The sequence below is a fragment of the Juglans regia genome, chromosome 5 (assembly GCF_001411555.2).
Source record: "Juglans regia cultivar Chandler chromosome 5, Walnut 2.0, whole genome shotgun sequence".
Classification (NCBI taxonomy): domain Eukaryota; kingdom Viridiplantae; phylum Streptophyta; class Magnoliopsida; order Fagales; family Juglandaceae; genus Juglans; species Juglans regia.
In genome coordinates, this window is record NC_049905.1 from 19,544,904 (window position 1) to 19,560,162 (window position 15,259).

The 15,259-nt window shown below is 38.3% G+C and overlaps 1 protein-coding gene and 2 long non-coding RNA genes across 4 annotated transcripts; 1 reads left to right on the forward strand and 2 right to left on the reverse strand.

Annotated features, from left to right (window-relative positions):
* Nucleotides 1–812: 812 nt before the first annotated feature.
* LOC109007333 lies at nt 813–2,012 on the reverse strand. The gene is made up of 2 exons (XR_004801543.1): nt 1,911–2,012; nt 813–1,357 (listed from the first exon to the last, which is right to left on the reverse strand). It is a non-coding gene; the product is annotated as an uncharacterized LOC109007333 (long non-coding RNA).
* Nucleotides 2,013–3,232: 1,220 nt separating this feature from the next.
* LOC109007332 lies at nt 3,233–5,549 on the forward strand. Of its 2 annotated transcripts, XR_001998763.2 has the most exons (3): nt 3,239–4,667; nt 4,824–5,045; nt 5,145–5,549. It is a non-coding gene; the product is annotated as an uncharacterized LOC109007332 (long non-coding RNA). The 2 variants fall into 2 exon arrangements; XR_001998764.2 differs by lacking the exon at nt 5,145–5,549 and having other exon boundaries at nt 3,233–4,667; nt 4,824–5,135.
* A 4,402-nt stretch (nt 5,550–9,951) lies between these two features.
* Nucleotides 9,952–13,712, reverse strand: LOC109007335 (3'-5' exoribonuclease 1-like). The gene is made up of 5 exons (XM_018986965.2): nt 13,510–13,712; nt 13,301–13,380; nt 11,822–12,378; nt 11,525–11,700; nt 9,952–10,777 (listed from the first exon to the last, which is right to left on the reverse strand). Exons 2-5 carry the CDS (start codon nt 13,326–13,328, stop codon nt 10,282–10,284), a joined length of 1,257 nt encoding a protein of 418 aa, XP_018842510.1. The 5' UTR covers nt 13,329–13,380; nt 13,510–13,712; the 3' UTR covers nt 9,952–10,281.
* Nucleotides 13,713–15,259: the final 1,547 nt, after the last annotated feature.

A 15,259-nucleotide genomic window follows, 5' to 3' on the forward strand; every position in this document is an offset into this window, starting at 1 on the left:
ATGTGAGAGTGCTGGGGGCATGTATATCCTCCTGAATATATATATATATATATATATATATATATATTTAATAACATGAAGTTTTCTGTTGTATTTAGTCCAAATATTGTTGGAATTAGTAGAAATGCTCAACATATTAACTGAGGAGTACGTATCTCTATGAATTTCTAATGTTAAAGGTGCAATTTTCCTTATCTTACAGAATGGAAGCTTCAAACCCATTTGAAAGAAGCTCGAGTTCTTAGGCCAATCTTTTGCTCTAGTGTTGCTTTGACTTGGAGATCCTTCCAGTTATCAGCCATCTCGAGTGTAAGGTAGCACTGTAGGAATTGTATTGTAATTGTTAACGCAGCACTCCAAAATGTGGTTGTGGAGTAGTTTGTAGAAAGTGTAATTTGTAATTTGAAGCTTGAAGAATGTTGAAATTTGTATTTTTATCAAATTGTGGTTGTAAATTTGCAATTTGTAGTTTGAAGAATGTTGTATCTTAAGAGTCAAGATCTCCAAATTATACTTGGAACATTTCATCTTGAAAGTATGAATACAGCTGAATAAATTGTGACAATTGTAGCATGAAAATATTGCCCATCGATCGCCATGATATTGTTTTACTTTTACAAGTTCTTTTCTTCTTTCTTTTGTTGGATTTTGTTTTTTAAACTGCTAATTGTGGCATCCATTTCCATTTTGGCTTGATGACTTGGATGGCCTGATGAACAAGAGGAATGCATACAGTTATGCTAGCTTATTTTTTAGCTAAATAGGAACCATTTATTTAGATGGAAAAGTAATAATATCTTGTGCAAGCTAAATTCAGGTAGAAACTCACATCAAGACCAAAGGCTTTTTCAATACAAATGTTAAAGTGATTTTGACATGATGCATCCGTCTATTGATCCAAGCCAACCAGAAAAATTACATATTTGATTTTGACACTATGCTTCCAGCTACTTACATATTTGATCCAAACCAACTAGAAAAATTACAATAGATACAACCCAATACAAAAACAACCATAATTGTGTACACAACCCACCACTTTTCAAGTTCGACCTCAACCTTATCAACATTTGTCTCTCTTACTTTATCTTCTCTTTCCAAGCTTCATACTCGTGCGACAATACATTATCCTTCCTCTTCCAATCTTGGTTCTCTCTTGTTAGATTGTCAGAATGTTCTCCTTTATTACTTTGTACAAAACAAAATTTCATTAAAACGTGCTTAACTCACTATCTACAACACATTGAATCATGAAAATACAAGGCTTGCCTTATCATACACATACAAATTTCCATCAGTATCAAGTTTATCAAAAGCACCATTGCCTCCAAGCACCCATGCAACACTAGTGCAACAACTGTTGAAAAGAGACTAGTTTAATCGAACCAGACATTTAGACTACTTGAATAAAAATAGTAACAATAAAAATACTTGAAAATAGATTCTACTATGACGGAGTAGCAAACAATTGGAAGTCAAAAGCAATACGAGAGCAGAGATGGAAATAGCATACCCCTGTACCTCACAACTTGCATTCTAGAAATAATTTAACAAAAGAAAAGATAGAAATAGTTTTTTTTTTTTTTTTGCTGAGAGAAAAGATGGAAATAGTTACCCTAGGCTTGAGAATAAACTCTCTAAGAAACCGTAGGTGGCGAGATTGGCAATGGAGAATGTGAATAAGGAAATTATTCTAGTCATCAACCAAGAACACATGAACCAATATTGAAAGTGGTGACTGTGGTAACTGTGGAATGATTGTGGTAACTGTGGAACTTCATAAAGAAATGACAAAAACATAATAGTACATTCCACCTCCGACTTCTTGCAAATAGAAAATGGAATTGAAATGGACAAGCAGTCAAGTTTATCAAAAATATGTCCAAATGAAAATTCTGGAGTTGATATACCAAATATTAATTAGGATGGCTTGTAGTATTTTGTTGGTACAAATGGCATTTTGGTGACAACCCCATCGTATGCCTTTTCTCGAATCACAATCTTAACTTTGGTGCCTGCCTTGTGTGACCCAGATTTCACATACCCCATGGCAATATTCTTCTTAAGGCAGGGGCTAAATCCTCCACTAGTGACTTCCCTAACTCCTTTTCCTTTATCATCCTGAATCTCACTGTAGCTTTTGGGCGGTGGTCCTAAAGAGAAAAACCCGACACACTTGACTGGTGGACCCTCTTCAAGTTGCTTAAGTATCACCTCAGGACCAAGAAAACCACCTTTAGCTCTTCTTCTCTTCCCCCGACCATCGCTCAATAAAATCTCATATAATCTTCATTGGGAAGTTCACTTGAATGAAATGAAAACCACCCAAAAGTGCCATTGAAAAAACCGTATAATCCAATACAGATACATATAGCAAACGAATCAATGACAGTCTTTCAAACAACAGACAGTGCAACCAGCCATCTGGATCTCAATACAGTTTCTCCACAGCCTCATTTGAGTAAGCAACCAATCACACAGATCTTCTAATCTCATATAAGAGAAAAGGGTACGACACAAGAGCAAAGATCATTACTGAACAAACCCAAAAGACATTGAATTGCAGAGAGAGAGAAAGAGAAGGAGATGGACGGGAAAAACACTTACAAATATGAAAGTTTCACTCTAGCCCTCAGGTTGGATCTAAAAGTACCTCAGCAGCGAGATATTCAAGAATCGCGGCGAGGTAGATTGGAGCCTGTCCTCTGAGCGTAGCAACCTTTCTTCAAATACCAAGCAATCTGACCCACAGGGAATTGAAGCCTAGCCTTGATAGACTTCGAGACTGACTAAAGGAACGAGGGCTTGGGGACTGATCTCCTTGGGAGGGCTGAGGTCATGGTGGGGAGGGCTGAGGTCGTGCTTGGCTGAGGTCGGTGGTTGGCTTCGAGGGCTGAGATCGAAGAAGACAAAGGGTTGAGGTGGTTCGGGAGGGGGAATTGATGGGCATGGGGTCGGGGGAACTGACTGACTGAGGGCTGAGAGACATGCCCAGCAAACCGATCCAGTGGTGTTAGTGAACCCGGTCCACACGTTAGGTGTGTTATTGCTGCTGCCAACAATGGGATGATGTGAAGATTATTTGATTGGGAGTACTCAAAACTCCTCTACTTTGAAAAACTCTTAGCATCAGCCACTGTTTTGCGTCAGCCAAAAGCACACCTTACGTGTCTAAACCGGACACAAGCCCTGATCCTCCCTCTCTCTCTCTCTCCCCCCCCCCTCTTTTCTCTTCAGCCTAAACCCCCTCTTCTCTTCAGCGACGAGACCTTCCTCTCCCATTCAAAATCTGCAGCCCTCGGTTTCATCTCCCCATTCGAAATCTATTGTTCCCTGAGTCCACCTTCCCTCTTCTACAGCAACAATCCCTCTTCTGCAGCAACGACCCCGTGTGATGAGACCACCCTCCCGCAGCGTGCTTCATCCCTCTCGACCACCCTGCAGAAAATCGGTGGAAGATCCACCACCTCTTGATCACCCCTCCAAAGATCTGAGGCCACAGAGGAGTTTTCCCCACTCCGGTAAACTTAAAAAGAAAGAACATATGCTCGATTAGTTTGGGTTTGTGAAAGAACATTTTGCTAGTAATGCCAATGCTGAAGAAGTGGCTTCGTGGAAAGCATAGATAAGTAGGAAGAATTTTTTTTTTTTGGGGTTTGGGATTGGATGCTTGTAGTCTCTCATTCTCCATTTGATCTCGACTGGTATGTGTATGGAATATGCTTATTACATGTTCTAGTAGCAATGCTTATCCCATGTTCTAGTAGCTAAATTGAAAATGGGTATGGAATATGCTTATAGAGTGATAATTATAAGAGAACTGCGTGCTCAGGGAAATAAACAAAGCAAAAGAAATATAGTTATTGCATGCATACACGTATGACAAATATATAATCTCCAAGTAGAATGTGATTCTCTCTTTTCCCATATATTATTTTTTACTCAATATTTCCCCTTTCCACAATAGGCTGAACCGAGAGTTACTTATTACTTACTATATTTGGGCCAGATTATACCACAAGCAATATGCTCAAGGTATGTTTTTCTCTGAGTATAGACACCATCACAACACCTTTTGATTGTCTCTCATTCTCGTGGACTTTGACAGGTTATCTTTTCTAAGATCATAGACCATGTCTTCCAGATTGCACTTCTAATTCCTTGGTTTCCTCTTGATATTTATGTGAACTTTGGTGGGTTTTAGTTTGAGGGTTTACCAGTTTTAAAGGATTTGCAATCCAGGTAATCAAGTAATCGAATATTGGTTTCTAGGGTCAAATTCTAATGGATTTTCTGTTTGGAGCTAACATTTGAGTTAGTCAGGTTTTAATTGTAATGTGTTGATGATCCAACCTTATTGTGCTCTAATCAATGTGTTTTGTTTTATATATATTGTTTTGGACAACTTTGCTGGTGTTAGTCATGGGATTTGAGGTGTTAGTCATGGGATTTGAAGTGTTTTTTTTTTTTTTAATTTTATTGTTAGGGAGAATCTGGACAGTCAAATTCAAGTGCAGGGGTAGTTGTGCCATATTACATTAACTCTTTGAAGTGTTTATAAGTGTTTAGGAGAACCTGGATGTTGCTTCTTGTCTTTAGAAGATATGTAGCAGATATGTATGAAGACTGGAATGGGTCAGAATTTGTGGTCATCATTCTTGTTCAAGGTGGTAATCATTCTTGTAATGAATTTATGGTAATGAATTTGGAAGTACTATCATTCTGGAAGTACTATCAATTGTGGTTGTATTTGTAACCAATTTTTGTTTCATCCTCATGATGGCTTTCAGTATTTGATCTGTCTATTTCTGCCATTTTTTCAGATCTAGTTTTGACATTTGGTAAACATTCAACCCAGAGGATGATGCTGGGGAGTTTGCAGAGTTTCTTTGCCCCTTCTCCATTTTGCACTAGAGAAGCGACCAATTGCTCAGTAGTGTCTGCAACACCCATGGCTCAATCTCAGGAATTCAACAGAGGATGAGATGAAAAATGAAGCTAATCTGGGAAATGTGAATGTTGGGATGAGCAACCTTAATTCATCTGTATGACTGACTATTGATTGTATTTTTTTAATTTTTTTGTTACACTTCTAATAAGATTGATTTTTCTAATAAGATATATTTTTTTATTTACTCTCTAAGATGAAAAAGTGGTGATGACTCTATAAAGGGAATGAGAGATTTGTCTTCAACTGTAAATACCCTTTGGCAGCCTTTTATCACCCAATATTAAGACAAATACAGCTGCTACTTCAGAAGAAGGACCTGCACCTACAGCTGCAGCTTCCGAAGCAACCTTACCCTCTGGACGACGTGCATACATAGTACACACAGATAAGACGAATTCCAGAAAAGTCCAAAAGACTTCAAGATGAGAATATTCCAGGAATATAATCTGATGTGTACCAATCATTTGCATTTTGGTTGTTATGAAAAGTCTATAAATATGGGCTCTGTTTGTATCTAGGATGTATGGAAAAGTAAAAGAATTCTAAACGAAAGAAAACTTCTTTCAGTCATTTTATCGAGTAGCTGCAGTGCCTAGCTTATTTACTCTTTATGGTATCAGAGCTTGGTAAAAGGCTCACGCCTGCACCTTTTCCCTCTTTTTATTTTATTTCTTTTCACTTTTCGGTTTAACCCACGATAGCGTCCTCCAACGCCTCTTCAGTCGACACAGAAACCATTACCCCACCTCCCCATCACCCCTTCCATTGTCACCTCTGCCACTCATTCTGTCACTATCAAGCTCTCCATAGACAATTTTTTGCTATGGAAAGCTCAGATAGTTCCTTTCCTTAGGGGACATCAGCTCTTTGGCTATGTCGACGGAACGATCACCTCTCCCTCTCCCACTGTCAATAATGCTCCCAACCCTGCATATCAGCGTTGGCTTCTTCAAGATCAGCTACTCATTTCGTGCTCAACTCCTCCTTAACAAACACTGTTTTAGCCCAGGTTCTTGAATGTACCACATCGTCTGAAATCTGGTATGCTCTTCATAACCTATATGCTACACGCTCTTCCGCTCATCTTATCCAAACACAACTACATATCTCTCACTCCACTTCCATGTGATTTTCAGCCTATCTCACAGCCCACCCAGGTGAACTCCACCTCACCTCCCACGGACTCAAGCCTATCACGTTCTCCTCCTTCCAGTCCTCATCATACCAACTCAAGCCCTTCTCAAACACTTAGCCCATCACGATCCCATCCTTCCCCACAGCTGCCTTCAACTTCATCCAACTCAAGCCCTAATCTCCAGCTTCCCTTGCAGCCGACGCTGCCTTCATCAAACTCAAACCCCAATATCCCTCATCTCTCCAAACAGCCGACCTCCTCTCTTCATCCAATGACTACCCAACCAGATATCTCTTATGTCGTTAATAAATTTTGTCAGTACATGCATTATCCCTGGCAGCCCCACTGGCAAGCCGTCAAACGAATTCTTCGCTATCTTAAATCTTACCAAACACTTTGGTCTCCATTTTATTGCCTCTTCACCTTGTAAGCTGGCAGCCTTCTCTGATGCTGATTGGGTAAGTTGGCCAGATGATTGTAAGTACACGGGCAGTTTTTACATTTATTTTGGGTCGCATTTAATATCTTAGGGTTCAAAAAAACTACCCATCGTAGCTCGGTCTTCCACTGAAGCCGAGTACAAGGCTGTAGCCAATGCTACATGTGAGGTTCTCTGGTTACAATCCCTTTTGAAAGAGCTTGGCATTTTTCTCTCTAATCCACCAACACTGTGGTGTGATAACTTAGGCGCTACTTATCTTTCAATTAATCTTGTTTTACACTCACGTACTAAACATGTTGAGTTAGATTATCATTTTGTTCGTGAGCGAGTAGCAGCCAAAACTCTTCAAGTCTCATTCATCTCAACCAAGGATCAGATAGCTGATATTTTCACAAAGTCATTGTCCTCTGCACGTTTCTCACAGCTACGATCAAGCCTCACCGTTGGATCAGTGCCGCTTGACTCGCGGGGAAATATTAAGATAAATACAGCTGCTACTTCAAAAGAAGGACCTGCACCTACAGCTGCAGCTTCCGAAGCAACCTTACCCTCTGGACGACGCACATACGCACTACACACAAATAAGACGAATTCCAGAAAAGTCCAAAAGACTCTAAGATGAGAATATTCCAGGAATATAATATGATGTGTACCAATCATTTGCATTTTGGTTGTTATGAAAAGTTTATAAATATGGACTCTGTTTGTATCCAGGATGTATGGAAAAGTAAAAGAATTCTAAATGAAAGAAAACTTCTTTCAGTCATTTTATCGAGTAGCTGCAGTGCCTAGCTTATTTACTCTTTACCCAATATCCCTCTTCATTAAATTTAAATTTAAAAGTATTTCCATTTCTAATAGTACTGTATTTACGAAAGCAGCAACTAGTAACATATATATGTTACTTTGATAAGTAGCGACACAACATATAAAAGTAAAATAATCAACTTGAAAAAAGAAATTATATAACCAATGACACTCAGAATTCCATTGTTCATTTCTCATCAATTCTATGAGCAGGACGGATATGCAACATGTTAACAAATACTTTTCAATATATTCCATCACTTGAATCCTAACTTGAAGCTTTGCTTTTCTATAAAGCATGGATGCAAGCAATTAAACAGAAGGAAAAATATTTGCATCAGCCTACTATTCATCACACACTCAACACACTTAGTGTATTGAGGTTTAAAAAAAAAAAAAAATTTGAATGCATGGTGTGTGAAGTGTGTAGGCTGATGCATAGAATTACCCTAAACAGAAATTCTAGGGACAACCAAGATGCGTCCCCGCCGCCGCATCTGCTGACTGCCACGTCAGTCCAATAATATTAAAAAAAAATGCAGAAATGAGGGAAAACCAAAAAAGAAATCTGCGGCTGGGTTGGATGCATTAGAACGAAACCAGACTTTTCTTTCTTTATCCAAACTTTTCTTATCTCTTTCTCAAGAATTGCATAACTTGCTGCTAGTCCAACAAAACTCTCTCTCAATTTCTCTCTTCTCTGGTTTATTGGTAGTTGAACGATGCTTTTTTTTTCAGAATCTGCAAGATCACGAATAGAGGATATTATTAAAATAAAATAAAATAGGCAAAGAAAATCAGTAGAAGAAAGACAGCACTGCAACGAGTTTAGACTCGAGATTCAACCAGACCCTCAAAAATGTTCAAGGGTTTCGATCTTTAATTCCCAAAGTTCTCATTTCCCAATTCTTAATTATTTTTGCTTGGGAGAAAAGCTCCCGATCTCTCATGGAGATGCTTGCAAAGGTCCTCAGTGGAGCTACTGCAATCTGGGTCTTTTTTGAATTGCTTGAATATCACTGCTTACTCTTGTATGTCATGTATTGATTCTAGCTCTTGCAATGTTGTTCCTGTGCTCCAATGCTCATACCTTTATAAAAAAGACTCCATCCCAAATCCCAGAAGTTCAACTTCCCGAGGAGCCATTCTTGCAAGTTGCTGCTGCTCTGAGAATTGAAATTAACTGAGCCATTCCACCCCAAATCTCATTGTCATTGTTGACTTTTGGGTTCTTTCAATTGTGGGTTATTTTTATGTTTTTGGCATAAATCAACGAGGGAATTTGTGTAATTTATATGATCTGTGCATTTGGGTTGGATGGGTTTGTTATGCTCTATTCCGTTTGGATTTTGGGAAAATTTGGATAAGCATCTGAACTGAGATTTAGACCATGGGATTCAAAGTTATCATGATTTGTGGGTGTTCGTGCGTTCGTGGAGAAGACAAAGGCTGACTGTGGAGAAGAAGATAGGGGCTTCGTGGGCTGTGGCTTTGTGAGGTGGTGACTTTATGGAGAAGACGAAGACGATGGGGGCTTCGATAGGGAGAAGACGAAGACGATGGGGATGGGGCTTTTGATGGGGAGAAGACGATGGGGATGGCTTCTGATGTCGTGGGGATGGGGGGTTTCGATGGGGAGAATATGAAGGTTTCAATAGAACTTAGATGAAGGGCTTCGATGGCGGGTAGAGTCGCAGATTGCCCTTCTCAAATTAGAACGACATCGTTCCTTATATTGCCACGTCGGACCGCGATGATGCAGGGGTGCCGCAGCTTGGTTGCAAGCAGAATTTTTCTCTGAGAAATTGAAGTTATATAATTTTAGAGAAATGATTTAGCCACAAAAAGACTACACAAAAGTAATCCCACAAATTAAGATAGTTTCATGTGATTTGTCATATTATAAAATTATTTTTATTGTAAAATATATCTGATAGACCACATGAAACCATATCAACTTGTGATATTACATTTTTATAATTCCTTTTTGGCAGAGAAATGGGACATATCCACTGTCTGGAAATTTCTTTGGGCTTGAAATAACTTTATAGATCAGCCGGCCATTTGATGATCTGAAGTGGCAATTAAATAGCAACGATGTCATCAAGTGATCTAAATATTATAGACTTGCTAAAATTAGAGCAGACACAAAAAAATATCTTTCCATTGATTCTGATATTGCCTGACTTATGGACTCATGAACATACCTACAGATGAACACGATGAACATTTGACATATTAATTTAATAAAAATACCTCATTTTTTTTAGTAATACTATGTACAAGCCCTAAATGTACAAGCATTTTGTAAAAATGTGGATCTCATCAAGAAAAAGTGATTTTTTCACACTTTTCCATGGTGGGGTCATCTTTTTTATAAAAGGCTTGCACAAAGCTTGTGCATTTAGGGCTTGTATATATCATTTGTCCATTTTTTATATTAGGTGGATACTATCCTTAAAATGAATTGGATTTGGAGATTGTTTTTGGAAGTTACAAAAAAGGTTTGAATGCTGACTAAACAAGTCATGAAGATTGGAGAATACAGACAGATCTAGTAAATAAGTAATACTGGAATAGGAAAGAGCACAATGATGCACACAGGAGAACACAAGAAACAAAGGAAAAAACACTCAGATCACTGATTTTTGTCATTCCAATTTCCTATTCAAGAACTATTCAGGAATTATTTTAGATGATTAAACCCCATGTCCCAGCATGGTTAAAGCATATTCTCATAGTCATTCTTACACAACTGCATTTCTATGCTTTTTTTTTCCTTTTAAATCAACTATAGAAGTTAAGAGCTGTCTTTCCACATGCGGCTTCCTAAGGCTTAATCAACTTTACAAGTCAAGGTTGATTGACACTATTCTTCTTTCTGTTTCTTTTTGTTTTCATTTTTCCCTCTGATGGCGACCTTCTTCAGTTCTGTCTTTCCTTCTGTCAAGAGGTGGCCCATTTGAAATATGAACATCGGGCACCTCTAGCAGCAGTCCAATTACCGCACCCAAAGAAGAAGCTCCCATGCTTTGGTCCGGGTTTCTGAACCACTTGTTTGCTACTTTTCACCCCACAAAAGCAGAACATTCCTTGCTCTTTAGATTCTTTACTGGGATCAACCTGGACAGGGCGGAAGTAGATAAAAGGCAGTGATGGGTGCTTAATCCTGACGGAATGCTGGGCAAAGCCAGACTGAGGATCCAGGAACTGCTGTGTTGCCAAGGAGCAATCTGCGGACTGCCACATCAGTGAGTCAGTAATAGTGAACCTAAATCCACGGTGCATTATATGGGCGAGCAGACGGGCAGTGTTCTTAGCATCATCTAGGCCACAGTGAGCACGACCTTCCCAAGCCAGGCCAGCCCGCTGAACAGCTTCTTTTAGGTTGCATCTGGCTGCACCAAACATCTCATGAAATGGAACCTTCAGGTTGATCCATCTACCAAAATTCAAACAAGGATATATTAATTCATCAGCTATCAAGGTGGAATGCTACTATACCTAAGAACTCATTGCAGAATGTCATAATTTTGTGAATTTGTATAGCAGTAAAAGACAGCACAAGAGACATCAAGATTTTCATACTCAGAAAAAAATGGCTGTATAAAAATGGTGACACAATGTTTAGTGAAGAAAAAATGCATGATCTTTACAAAAAAGTGCTCAAAGCTGGCGCCACATCTAATTTCAGAAAGGGCAGAATAAATTAGTTTACTTTTATATGAACAGAAAGTTTTGTGTTCTTGTAAAGATATCAAAACATGACTCGTCTCATCAACTTGGCATAAGAGAGACAAGTCATGGTATTGTTTGCCATCACTTTCTTGTCCCCCAGAAATCATTTCAAGACGAAATCATCTTCATGCAGAACATGGAACATCCCACGATATTGAAACAGAAAATTTTATTTCCCAAAAAAGAAATGAGTCAATGGGGTTCTAAAAATATTCGAGTCAGATGCATTTTCTGTAATGTTTAAGAAAGACTCAATATATCAAAAATGAAACCATTTATACCACTAAGTTAGGATGAGAGATTCCGTCTTGGCACCAATTTTTTAAAATAATGCACTATACACACTCTGAACGAGTAATTCTCATGAGAGAACTAAACACCCAATGAAAAAAGGATGTGAATTTTATTCAGTTTCAAAAATTTAATCTTACAAAACTTTTAAACTTGCTACCTGTTGAAGTACTGTGGTTTCCTGATCTTTTTAAATTGGCATTCAGATTCCAACATTACTCGACAATCCCAATTTGTCCATGTCACCACAGCAAAGTTGGTATGTTTAATCCCTTTTTCTTCAAGCCACTTATCATGCATAAGCAGAGCTTCACTCAGGACAACACCTTTGTCCACCTGCAGCCATCAGTTCAGAGTGACAATTGGCAATGGTTAGATCTATAGTGCACTATCCTTTGATTGAGATGAAAGAAAAAAAGAATTGCAGGCAAGCTCATGCACTTAAATATAAGCATACCTGGGTTTGCTCGATGCCAGTAAGCTCCTTGCAGAAGTCACTTAGATTTTGATTGTATGTAGGCCGCACATAAATTTGAAAACAATCTTCCAGTTGGCCAGTCATACTGTTTACTAATACAGATGGGAATTCAATAATCTCTTGAGGGAAAGGCTTCTTCTCCTTGTCACATGTTGCCTCAAAGTCTATGACAACGAAATATTGGAATTCTTGGAATCGAAAATCCGGTAGGTAACATTGTGATGACATAGGAGAAAAACAGCCTTCAAGTGCATAAAACTGGTTCTGTCGTGCCTTCTGGACGTTGGGATGAAATGCAGACCAAACATGAAAGTCTTGTTGAAGCATTGGTCTAAAATGACCTTCATTAACAGGCGCAAAACATGGGCTATTGAGTGAGCTGTCAGGTTTAATGAAACCAGCTCCCGAGCGGTTACTGGTTTCATCTTTAGAATCAGAGAACCCTCCCGAGAGATTCCGCGGATATCGTAGATTGTAAGGTAACTCCTTCCTCTTGAGGCATCCCATGTATGACTCAGATAAATTCTGCGTTGTTTCTGCCATAGAAGTTACAACAAATCAAAAAATACATCAATGAGACAGAGTATAACTGCAATAAGAGTGTCAAGAATTTCCATATTAAGAAGACAATCAAATAATTGTTCATAAACAAAACTCCAATTCTGATATACTTCAACGTGAGTGATGGAGAATATTGCAAAACAAAAAATGGTGTGAAAGGGAGATTTATAAAACGTCGAGCATTGGTATGTGAACGAGAGATATATATGGCAGTGGCATGCCCCTAATCAAATACAATTGAACCTTAAATCCCTTGTAATTAGAGCATACGCCTCTCCTCGTACCCATAAATCATACGCCTCTCCTCACATAAATCATGACGCCAAACACTAGTATTTCCATTTTACACTTCGCTTCAGTTCCCCCAAACCAATAAAGGAAACTCGACTAAATTTCTGGCAACCTCCCAAACATCTCCTGAAACACACAAAGAAACAAGATAACTAACTTCATTAGCACGACAAACTTCAGCTTCTTTCGATCGCTGGGCTTTCCGCATATGTGGTGCTAGATCATCTTCGAAACCAAATTCTTCAAAATTTCTTCTCTAACGCTCCACGTTTTAATCTTTTCAGCGTCGTAACATCAAATTAATACAACCACAAATGTTTAAACTGCACAAACACGAAAAAACTCCACTTGGGTCCACAATGCCCGATCCGAAAGTACTGAGAATTTAAGAAAAAGATTGAGAAAAAGAAGAACAATGTGAAAAAAAAAACCCACTTTTCCTACACCACCAAAAAATCTAAATAACCAAAATAGTATGAAATTCGCAACTTTTAGATTCAAATAACAATGTACCACAGAGTATGCGGCCCGGACAGAGACAGACACGAAGAAGAGAGAGAGAAACAGAGAATAAAGAAGAAGAAAAATTACTGAACAAGAGCATACCTTTGTGTTCAAGGGCCATCGTGATCATGTAGCGTTAACAACAGTCAGGAAAATCAGATCCCACCCCCAAAACTTTCCACCTAAATTTAACCAACCCATCAGAGACGTAAACAAGGGAAAGAAAGAAAGAAAGAAGCAAACCCACAATGAAAGGGAAAGGACGTTTTATAAAGTTTTGTGTGTGCCTGTGTGCTTGTGTCGTTGCTTACATGCAGAGAAGAAGAAGGAGAAGGAGAGCGAGATTCGGCGAAAGAAACAGTTGTGAGATAGTTTTCATGAGAAGAGACCGAATTCAGGGGAAGGCATATTAATATTTATAATGCATTTATTAAGAGAAGAGTAGAGCACACGGCAGTGGCAAAACTCAAGGCTCGAGTGCGCGCTCTCTCTCTCTCTCTCTCTCTCTCTCTCTCCCCTCTCGCGCGCGCGCGCTCTCTCTCTCTCTCTCTCTCTCTCTCTGTCTGTGTCCTCTCTCTCTGTGTTCGGTCACGTAGTTTCAAGAAAGTGCACACGCGGCCGATTGCGAAGATTGCGCGTCTAAAATCATGCATTGTTAATTGATGATAAGATTTGTTGAGATACGCGGGATTCGTTCCCCTTTCTTATTTATTATTCTCGTAATCAATTTAATTACTGTGAGATTCTGATTTCCTCTCGCTCAACCCACAACCTGGTTCTGTTGTTGTTCTTCGTTTTTTTGTAATTAGTTCTTTTGCTGTTCAATCTTTAATTTTTTTTTTTCATAAATGATTTTTGTACTTGAATTTAAGACAATAAGTGGGTTTTTAATTGATTAATTTATTGAAATTAAATTAAATTATTTAAGGTATTGCTCATTAAATACTAGAGAAGCTTTTTGAAAAGAGATTAGTGTAAAAGTTGGGTTTGCTATAATGAGCTAGGTCTTTTCAAGACTCAGATAAATTGTTGGGTTTTTTTTTTACTAGTATAGTTAACAAATTGCCAAAATTAAAATAAAAGGAGCAAAAAAAAATTAAAATTAAAGAAACTAGACCATTTTCAAAACTCAATAGGTACAAAAAATTCATGTCATATTTAATGATAATTGTATAAAATCTAAGAAAAATGCACACGTTAGAAAAAAATATAATGTAAGTTTTGAAGAAATATAATTATTATAAAAAGCAAATATATGGTATGTTTAAAAATGTAACTTGAAGGGGCGCCGTGTAGGTTATCCCCTCCTCTCCAATTTCTTACAAAAAATTGTAACGTCTGGTTTATATTTCGAGATTGAAATGTCTGCTTAAGCCCCTTTATGAGACTTAAAGACTAGTCTTTAGAGCCAACCTGAGTAACGGATTAGCGGAATTCTCCCCGTCAGCTAGATACAAGAAACACGCCAAGAGCATCGAAACTCACGCTTTCCCTCTCCTAAATTGATCCTCTTTGTGGAAAGTAACTAGGTTATGGAGTTTTAGAGTAGTGCTCTAGAAATAAAATGCAAATATAGCGATATGTTTTAAATGTAATTTAAAGGGGCGCGCCTGTGTAGGCAATCCCCTCTTCTGCCAATTACAAAAGGTTGTAACGCCTAGCTATAAAGGCATGCGTTACACTTTGAGATTGAATGATGGTTTAGGACACTTTCTTAGACTTAAAATGCTAGCCTTTAAGGTCCACCTTAGTAACGGATCGGAGAAAATCTCTCGGTCAGTTTGATATAAGAAACACATCAAAAGTATCGAAACACACACACCTCTCTCGCTCTCATTCGTCCTCTTTGTGAAAAGTAATTAAGTAGTGAAATATTTGAGTGTTGCTCTAATTTTAGCTTTACAGTGTACTCAACCATGGTGTAAAATAAACAGTCTAGGACAAACCCGAGTAGAATGAGATTTGAAAAACTAGTTATACTCCTAGAACAACAGCTGAGACTAGCTTGAGGCATATGCTTTAATATTTTTCTTCAAATGTGTACAATTTTTATGAGCTTAA